This window comes from Buceros rhinoceros, unplaced genomic scaffold, assembly GCF_000710305.1.
Source record: "Buceros rhinoceros silvestris isolate BGI_N320 unplaced genomic scaffold, ASM71030v1 scaffold16353, whole genome shotgun sequence".
NCBI classification, from domain to species: domain Eukaryota; kingdom Metazoa; phylum Chordata; class Aves; order Bucerotiformes; family Bucerotidae; genus Buceros; species Buceros rhinoceros.
Genome location: NW_010405563.1, coordinates 7,745 through 18,518, shown reverse-complemented (window position 1 = coordinate 18,518; position 10,774 = coordinate 7,745). Strand labels below are relative to the sequence as shown.

The 10,774-nt window shown below is 39.6% G+C and overlaps 1 protein-coding gene across 1 annotated transcript in view; it reads right to left on the bottom strand.

Moving 5' to 3' along the window:
- Positions 1-7,988: 7,988 nt before the first annotated feature.
- The window catches only part of NIPA1 (non imprinted in Prader-Willi/Angelman syndrome 1), a gene marked incomplete at its 5' end in the record, with an annotated part of 7,797 nt that continues 5,011 nt past the window's right edge, over positions 7,989-10,774 (bottom strand). The window contains 2 exons of the mRNA XM_010133787.1: positions 7,989-8,500; positions 10,316-10,476. Of these exons, the coding sequence (XP_010132089.1) occupies positions 7,989-8,500; positions 10,316-10,476 (673 nt within the window). The remainder of the gene's footprint in view (positions 8,501-10,315; positions 10,477-10,774) is intronic.

Sequence of the window (10,774 nt, the reverse complement as noted above, 5' to 3'; positions counted from 1 at the left end):
GGACGGCGTCTCGCTGCGACGCTGTGTCCCTGCAGCCAGCCGTGCCTCGTTCATTCTCGCGTCTTACCGCGGGCACTCCCGCCGGAGTGCCCGTTACGCAGTTTTTGCACTCTCACGGACAAGAAACGCATTTTCAAACCATGCGCAGTAAGGGAAAAGGACGCTCCGCTGGGTCGGGTACATGTCGCGGTTTATTAATCTCTTTAATCGGGTCCCACGCTCTTCATGCACGCTCTGCAGCCAAAAATGCTTCAGTCTCGTATGAACTAGAATTGAGAGGTGAGGATAGACAAGTATTTCTTCTCCAGAGTCTTTGAAACAACCGTTCTGAGCTTCGGATTCGGAGGGCTCTTCAGCTTTTTCCGGACTGTTTTAAGCAGGCTTCATGCATGGCCCTTTAACGCCAGGTCCAGATAACCAGCACTGCCAAAACACACCTGATAGCTCCGCCTGGAAGATAAAACTCTGCCTCCTCCAACAGCACGACACTGTTTTGTCGCTGCCCTGGGCGGCAACAGCTCCTACTTCTTTATCCTTCTTGCCTCCGGATAAGTGTTGACATTATCACATAGTCTGCAGGAGCAGCTGCTTCATTTTCACTAAGCTCGGAAACAAAACCTGCTGTTACGGGTCGAGGGTCCGAGGTACCCACTCCTCGGACTTAAAACAAGGAAGTTTCAGCTCAAACCAGGAAGTTTAGCTCAAACCGGGACACCTGCGAGGCAATCTTGCCTTTCCCCCACAGGATATCCCTAACAAAGCTATTCTTCATCGTGTTACCTGCTGTGTTCTTTTGCACTGAAAATGGTCTCTCAGTCTGTCACAAAAATAAAATTCCTACAACACTCAGAGCAAATTAATATATTTTAGGCCTATTTTATTCTCTAAGGCAATATTCTGTTCCCCAGTTTAAAACTAGTCTACTATTCACAACATGAACTTTGCACTTGTTAAATATTTTTTCATGTATGTGTATATAAAAAGATATATTTAATAGATAAGAACCAGTTACTACCTATGTAACTACGCAGGAGGAGGCTGGCTTGTTACAAGATACCAAAGCTGTGAAGTCTATCTTTGATAAAGTTCAACAGCTGGTGAAAATGGTTTTCAAATGGATTAAAAAAACCCGTACCACCAGAACAGTACAGGACAAACAGGAGCACTTATGTACTGATATCTAAGAGTGTTCAAAGTCTAAAGGAACTAAAGAAATTAACGTGCCAAATGCTGGCAACACATGCACATACACATTCCCAAGTTGAACAGTGACGATGGCTGAAGCAAGTGAATTTAGTTGTCTCCTTCCACTCTCTTCTCCTACTCTCCTCCCTTCAAAACCACCTCTCAAACAACCTAAAACAATAACGAAGGCAACGAACACCTGAACTGGGTTCCTTGAAGCATTTGCAATGCTTTTTGTGGGACTCACTGCCGGACCCTAGTCACTACCTGCTAATCTTCCTCATGCTTCTTCAACTGCTAGTTCTGCTTCACATACTGTCATCTGTTCACACAAAATACGATTTTTTATGTGCTTTCAATTCAGCACAAATCCTTAAATCTCAACTTTGAAGCCTCTGAAGCTCAGTACTCAAAGCTTCTCTGACTAATTCACACCAGCATGATATTTCAGGCATGCTTGCTGAGTATCTGGAAAGAACTCCAAATACCAGAATGGTGGTCGCCTGCCTAACCTAACCCATTCGTTGTAGGGTAACTCAGCAGCACAAGCCATCTCTGCGCTCAGTGAACTTCCCAGTAGAGGTCAGCTAGCGTAGGTACTTTGCAAGGCCGTGGACAGGGATTTTCAGGGCTGTATGTGTACAGACATCAGATAAGGATTTATGGGACAAAGATCAAAAATACCACCCCTACAACCTTGTGAAATATTACTGGAAAAATCAATGGGACTTTTTTTTTTTTCTTTTGGCACTGTCAAACTTTGGTCTTTAACACTCTTCCCATATGAGCTGTGTTGGTGAGATACATATGCTCAGGACTGGTTATGTCCCGGACTCTCAAAAACAACGGTGTAAATGGCATACTTGCCTTTGCCACCATGCTGCCTTAGAGGCCTAACTCCGGAGATGCACAAGAAGAGAATAGAGAGTTGAATTTCCCTGCTAAAAACAAGTTCTCAAAGATACATGCTCTTCTATTTACTTAAAAATCAGCGATGCTGCATGTAGAAGAGAAAGCTCTCGTTTTCTGGTCTATCTTTGTGTGTTGCATTAATAATGTCAACACATTTAAAAATAAAATTGCAATGACATACCCAGTAAAGAATCCATGCCAACCTTTTCCACTGTATTCAACATTTTATGCTGCAGAGAAGCTGACTTACTTTCAGCATTCACTTTTGACCAGCAGTAATACTGATACATCCCCTAAAACACAAGTGCAAAGACTGAAACAGTTTGTCATCATAAACCCCACCATTACAAAAAAAAAAAACCCCAAACCAAAACGCGCCCATGCCTGAAAGGCATGTGTTTGCCAGCACCTGGCACAAGTTGCTAGGGATTTCAGATGAAGGATTAGATGGGCAGCCACTGTAATTTTCCAAGTGATTTTTTTCTGCAGGAAGCTCTTGTGACAGTAAATCAGACTGGTGACACAGACTTCCTAACAGCTGATGCCACTTGATGCACACCCAACTGTGAAGCACTAGATCTTGAAACAAAAGCTCCAGCAAGTGGCCAGTGTACAGCAAGGCACGAACAGAGCACGTGATAACCCTTAAGATGCAGTTTAAGGAGTGACTCAACAAACCAACAAACATTTCTGCCAGAGAAGCGCTTATTTTACCTGTGAGCAAAATTCTGTACCATGAAGACGTAAGACTACAGCTTGCTAGAAGACATCACTATGTGACAACTGAGCCCTTCGTGTGGCTACTGATCTGTACCCATGAAAGAATCTGCTACTGTCAGTAAAAGCAAGGCGGCTATTTTATGAAAGGGTAGTGGAAATAGTTTGGGCTCATGATTTGGGATTAGGCCGTACAGCAGCTAGATGTGAGGGAAACTGGGTTTTTTCCTCCCATGTGATAAAAAGGAGTCACATAACAAGGACTGAGCTAGAAATAAATCATTTATTTTAAAACAATACAGGTTAATAAATAGATTAGTTATCAGAAAACTTAATAAATAGCCTTTTATAATTTACACAAGGCAAATACAACATGCCTATGACTATTGTTTAAAAAGCAAAGAGAGTAAGCTTGACTTGTAAGCCATTAACAAATCTATATATACATTATTTGGAAGCTAATAAAATAAACCGTTTTTTATGTAATGAGTAGTAACTATATTGCAATAGCATTGAAGCAACCAAACCTGACACTGTATGTCTGTTGCCATCCACCTCTTCCCCATATCTGAACTATTTTTTACACTGCAGGGAGGGGAAGGGGAAAAAAAAAAAAAAAAGAGAAAGTTCCACAGCTGAAAAAGGATTTAACTTAAAAATACCCCTTTTGTGTAATATTTTCCACTCTGTAGAGCAACTGTCAGGGGGGTGGGGGCAGAACCCAACACAACAGAAAACAATAAAAAACCCAAACTTATCTGCAGCTCTTAAAAAAGATTTCTTAATCCGTAACATTTCAACACTGCTGTCTGAAACTGTTGGGCACTAGTAATAATAACTGTTGACATGATTGGTGCCTAACATGGTACACACTTAAAATTCTGCATCACTTAAGCCCATATTCAGTAGCACCAAAGAGTTATTACAAAGACTAACCTCTGTAAAGAAAAGATAACAGGTAATAGATAAACATTTGATAACATTCGATTTAACAGTAAAACTTCAGCAGTTAGTTACACCATCTCAAGACAGCCGAGGAAGATCCGTAGAATCCTTGACATTTTATATTTATGAAACAAGAAGATGAGAGGTGTACAACGTGCAAACAACTGTCCATTTAAAACACCCCATATTTATCAACCGCACATCTTTCTTCCAATATATATTATCTATTTTTTAAATAAAGGAAAGCTAAACCTCAGTTTGTACTGTTTCAACAAATTAATACAGTGTTTTAATACATTTTTTCAGTGCTAGTTACTTCAGAAAAATACATATGTTCAATATAAACCAAGATTATTAATAGGAGCCTCACTTGTCAATCTGTGATATGGCAGGTTCTTATTAATGTTAGTTGCAGCTCACTAATAAATAGGCTCTATTTACACGTACAGAATCCTGGAAAGTCAATACAGCAGATAACTTGTTTAGATATTTTCCTTTGTTACCTAAGTATTCAAGGTGTAGCAAATGTGGTTTTTTTTTTTTTTTTTGGTTGTATCAAAAAGGTTTCTATTCTCCTACTGAACATTTGAGGGATTTTTGTGTTTGACACCTAATAAAGATTGTGACTGACACGTGTAAATCCTCCATACACTGAAGGGATAATGATCGAGGACCTATCTTCAAGTGAGTACCAAGTAAATGTGTTTGACAAGTATAATAGAAGCCAGACATATGGAGTGAAACGCCTTTCGTACGGTTCTGAATTTAATTGAAATGCATCCCACCACTGTAATGAGTCCACTTCTTGTATGCGTAGCCTTTCCCACTTCTACTTGGGAATCTAAACTGAAGTCATCTGGCTGGTAGCTATCAATAGTCATAATGCAAAAAGAACGTGAAAAGAGCAAACCCGTGAGGGACACCGAAGCTCAGGAGACAACTATGCATATTTGCTCCCTGAGATGATGGAACTCAGATATTAGTCTTATTCAAAGTGCTTACTTGTCAAAGGGTGGAATAAAAAAAAAAAAAAGAGCGAGAACGGCCAAAATTCAATTTCAGCAGTACCTCCTTTTAAATCAAAAAAGCAATGGGACTAAAAAAGGTAGGACACCTAGAGCAAGGAGGGCGTGGGATGAATGGGGGAAGAATCATACCAACAGTGACAACAGAAAATGCTAATACGTTTCTAAAGTTAGAACTGAACCAGATCCAGGTACAGCAGAACTCAAAAAAAAAAAAAAAAAAAAAAAAAAAAAAAAAAAAAAAAAAAAAAAAAAAAAAAAAAAAAAAAAAAAAAAAGAAAGAAAAAACCCACTGCTACATACTGAACAAAGTAGCAAAAATAATGGTTTCCATTATTTAGCATTCATGATGTGAAAGGCTGCAGATACAAATGATGCGCAAGGCCACGAGAATTTCTTTCACCTTATGTGCTGGCTTTTGACATCTCTGTTTTCAACAACAAGTTTAACTGGACATTTCTAGAGAGCTCATCACAGATGAGGAGCATCTGGGGAGAAGAAACCTATGCAGATATTTATCAGCTGTAAGGATGGTCAGAGGACTGCAGAACACGGCTGCTACTTTATTCTTTCTCTGCATAGTGAGCGCTTATCAAGTAAACTTGTGTGTGTGGTGCAGAAAATGGCAAGGTTTAAACAGGGCAGTCAAATTATTTTGGATCTAATATTTGCTAATAATGTGCATACGCACCTAACATACTAGAATAGGCACTTTTGAAATAAATAGGAATGCATTTTAAAACAAAACCAGACAAACAAATACAGCCAAAGGAGGACTAAGATGAGACCACAATCATTTCCATTCTGACCTAAAGATTTTCACAGAAGTCTTCAGAGATTAAAGGCCAGTACAAAACCAACATGCAACCATTGAACTCCGAATCTGAATTTTGAAAAGACAACTTGACTGCTTCAGAAAACAGATAACACTATTTTAAAAAGTAGGTCACTGCATGTCTCATAACCTATGTACAACTCCCATTTCAACTGGAAAAAATGGAGTTAATATGACAAAACATAACTGTCTGCTGAGAAGCAAGATACCATCTTCCAATCAACAATGGACAGAGGTCAGTTTTAACTAGCTTTCGTAACCCAATTCCCCTCATTTGCAATTCTCAAACTTTCTAGCAACCATACACAATATTTGAAAATCCATGAAGATGGCCTTTTCTCTGCTAGCACTATTTAATTTCACCGAGATACCCAGTTTCTGTGCTGGCCTGTAACAACGTACATTCTGCCAACTTAGAGTCATTCCCCCGGTCTGGAGTTATAAAACAAGCTTCCAAATAACATAGTGGGGCTCTTACTCCCCCAGAACAGTCCCTTCAGAATACTAAATCTTTAGGATTCACGATTATTGCTGCCATCAGAAGGGTTTATAACATTCCTTTTAAAGGAAAATGGAAGCTGAATGTTAAGGTAACATTAATTCAGGTCAACAAAAAACATCACAAGAGTGGACGTATTAGTCCACATTAATCAACATCTGCATTCCTGTCAGACAGCCACAAAGCCACATTCATGATTTCTTGATAAAATGTCATGAACTTGTTCAACTACTGTCTCATAATCACATTGGTGGGTTTTGTTTGTTTCAAGAGATGTTCTGAACTATAGATGTTGAGTTCCACTGTACCCTTCTGGTTTTGTACTTTAATGGAAGCCAACATTCATTAATTTTCAAGCTTTCCTTACAAGTTTTTGACTCATGGTGTTTTAACTCCCAAATACAACTAGAACATGAAAATTAACTATTTCTCTCCTTAACATATCAATATTCTCTAAATGGTTTAAACTGAGCAGTTCAGAATGATTCCAATCGAGGCTGAAGCTATCTGTACTACTTGTCAAAATATTGCAGCTAAACTATTCACACAGGTCTGTACATTGCTGGATCTGAATGTATAACCCTGGTCACATGAAACTCAGCTCTCTGAATGCCTATGCTTCCTCAGTATCAAACCTCCTCTTCCCACATTACAAGAGGATTGGACCATCTCTTTTTGAACTATGAGAAATCTCATGCTCTTCTCTCTCTAAAATTTCTTTTTTTATGGTCCCTGCTTATTAGCTACTTCACAGAATGGTTTCCTGTATTTAGTCACTTCACTAAAATGAAGGTATGCTGGACTGCTCTAAACAGTCCAGCTGTAGATTACATCTTCCCAGTTACGGGTTTTTCAGAAGCTGTCAAGGCATCTAAGGGTTTCGGTTCAGGTTTGTAAATTCTTCCAAGTATGTGTGACTCCTAGATGCTTTATGTATTTAGAATTTGAACACAGTCCAATGTTATAGCCAGTGAAATTAAATTATTAAACCAGTGTAGGCCATCTGAAACAAATACATTCACATATATGGAGTATTTTTGGATTACAAAGGCACTGAAATAGTTCTGAGCTCCTTACAAACAAGCCACCATGTAGGCAATGAGTCTGTGCATCATTTCCACATCCTTCACAGTCTTTCAGTCTGCTCCCAATTAAAAACTCACAGATGAACGTGGTATGTCTTAATGCACGTAAGTTACAAAGCAAAATGCATACCTGGACACTACCATCAGCTGATAAGTAATTAGTGAAAGATTTTTAAGGGGCCACTACTCCATATAAAGAATTCAATTTTAAACTCCCCAGTGTCTTCAACGTACGGCAGAACAAGTTGCTGAGGCAGTCACGAAGGACAAATCTGCAATTCATGGTTCAACCAACATTTGTCCCAGAACTCACAGCGCGGACAGCAAACACATTGCTATATTGAGATTAACATCTGTTCCGCTCACTTTTTTCACCCCTTATTTTAAGGTGTACATCACTCATGAAAGGTGTCAGATTGAGTGCATTAGAAACTGATGTTCTCTGCCCACAAAAATGGTAACTCAGAAGCCACGATACCTTTCACACACAGATCTGTCAGAATATCCTCAGATCTTTTCTGATGGATTACCTTTTACAGTAAGGAAATACATCGGTCTCTATGCTGACTCAATCAGTGGTTCCAATTAAGGTAATTTATTGTGTTGACTGGGGTATGTGGACAACTATTCCTTTGAAACTGGATGGAGGCTTCCAATTCATTTCACATAGGCCACCAAATCATCAGAGGGTAACCTCCAACCTGAATCGTATTTGAATCAGTGACCTAGAAATGAAAGGCTCCGCATCCTTCCCTGAGCCATCCAGTTTCCCTTAAAAAAATATTTTAATCTGTCTTCATGTTAGGTTTATTTAAATCCCCGATATTGAAGTTGAATTCCTTGAAGACTTGTATAAGAACAATTCCAATAGATACTGTGGTGAATCCACAAGCCATTCCCAAGAAATCTACCACTCCTACATTACTCCATTCCCTGAAAAGGATGGCTGAAGCCAGCAGGACTAGGGTGGTAAACACTACATAGTAGATGGCACCAAACACAGAGGAGTCAAAACATTCCAGTGCCTTATTGATGTATCTGAACTGAATGATAATGCTGCATCCTAATACTGCCAGAAGTACCAGACAGAGGTACAGAGCCCTTTGACTTGATGGGTTATTGTGAAAGATATCTTGAGCAGCCAGCCCTATGCCTTTTGTGCTGGGAACAGTGAAACTGCCCAACAGAGAGCAAATACTGATGTAAACCATGATATTAGTAGGTCCATGAGCTGGAGCTATCCAGAAGATAAGCAGGAGAAGCATTAGCAGCACTATGCAGAGATAACCCACGAAAACTAGAAAACAAAAAGAGAACAAGGTAATAGCATGGTGAGAATTCTTGGTCTTCTAAAGATTTTAGCAGGCAAATCAAATTCATACCAGTGAACTTCAGATATACACCAGGATTAATATTTGCTATTGAATATAGAACCAAACGTCTGAGCTTTCTTAGAGATGTTGTGGGCATCTGCAACCCATGATGTTGTCATGTTCGTTGGGTTAAACAAATCATCATCTAGTAAAATACACAGTTGCACATTTGAACTGGATTGAAGATTTTTTTTTTTTTTTATTATTCTCTCTTCCATTGGATCATACTCATTAAAGCCCCCTGTGACAGACAGCAGTGATAACACCTCACTCATAACCAGTTCAACAAATCATGGTGTGTGGATCTAGCAAAGAGTTTGAAGTTAGATCCCGTTAAGGTCAGTAGGGAGAGTTGGAAGAAATGGGAGGCCCTATCATTTACATTATAGCATCAGTACACAGATTTGACTGGTAAAAAACATTTCATGCTTTACAGTTTTAAAGAAATATATTTCCTATTCATTTTGGTCAGATTGAAACAGTAAATATAGACTAGGGTATTTCTTTTCTTTCTTTGCAAGTTTTTTGGATAGCTGATGTTATTAGGTTTGAGTTTCTCTCATCTAAAACAATTAAAGGAAATAACAATAGTTGGCAGTTTAGCTTTTATGCAAGAAAAATAAAAGTGGGTCTGGCACTTATTAGCACTAGTGTGTGTCCTCCAGCAGCTAGTGGGGCTTCACACTCTTTATGAGAAAGAACAGCCATTTCAGCACGTCTCAATAGTGTATTTCTACACACCTTTATTATGCAAACAAATCTGCCTGGAACGTAACTGGTATCTAGTAAAAACTTTTAATTAAAAAATGCATAATTAAAGAACAGAGACAATTAGCATTTTTTTGTTTGCATATGTATTGGGTTTGCATGGCAAGGTTTTGGTAGCGAGGGCTACAAGGGTAGCTTCTGTGAGAAGCTACTAGAACCCCCCTTCATGGGAGGGACCCGACACTGGAGCAGATGAGCGTCTGCTGAGTTCTCCCACTGAGGAAGAAGAAGTGGCAGAGACAATGTGTGATGAACTGATTGTAACCTCATTCCTTGTTCCCCTGTGCTGCTGGGGGGTAGGAGGTAGAGAAACCAGGAGCAAAGCTGAGCCTGGGAAGAAGGGAGGAGTGGGGGGAAGGTGTTTCAAGGTTTAGGTTTTATTTCTCATTATCCTACTCTGATTTGATTGATAACAAATTAAACTAATGTCCCCAACTTGAGTCTGTTTTGCCCATAATGGAAATTGGTGGGTGACCTCTCTCTGTTCTTATCTCAACCCATGAGCCTCCTGCCTTCTGTAGTATTTTCTCTCCCCTGTCCGGCTGAAGGAGAGGAGTGATAGAGCAGCTTTGGTGGGAACCTGGTATGCAGCCAGGGTCAACCCACAACAGCATAAAACAACTTAAATGGAGATCCTAGAATCATACCTTTCATCTCTAAATAGCAAGACACACTTCTTCATACGTTTAGAAAATTACAAGTTTGAATGGCCGTTATGCTGAGCTTGCTGTGCAGGATAATGCTTTCAAAAGAATGCACATTTTCCTTTCTCCACACATGTATCAATAAATCTGACAAGTTCCAAGTACAGCAAGGCATAGTTCTCTTACACAAAAGCTGTACTGGTTTGCCTCTGTCATGTCACGGTTTCTTCAGAAGTCGATTTCCCTGCCTCCTGGTAAGCCTCTTCCTCCTATGTGCTCTTGATCAATCTCACAAAATCACTGCAAGTTAATAAAAGAACAAAGTACCTGGATTTGTAAGCTTCTCTTCAAGCTCAGCCTGAGTTGTTACACTCTCAGACTTTGGGGAATGGATGATGAGAACAACAGAACCAGCGCAGCTCAGCAAACATCCCAGCTTGCCAAGAATGTTCAGTTTTTCTTTCAGTAAGTAAGAAGCTAAAATGGACCTTTCATGAAGAAGAAAAAAATAAAAAGTTTAAATACATTCTGTTAATAATACTCTAACAGTGATGTGCAACATGAATTTCCCTTTTAAAGGAATTCTATCAAATGTTGATGGATCTTTGACCAGATGTTGGTGGATCCTCAAAATGCATTTCTGACTTATCTTAGGAAAGATTCATCCAGACTCAATCTTACTCAATCCCTGATGTCTCATCTCAGGAAAAAAAAACCAAGGAACCCACCCCCAAAAAGGCACCATAACACCACCACCCTACCCCACGCCCACCCCCCACCCCCCCC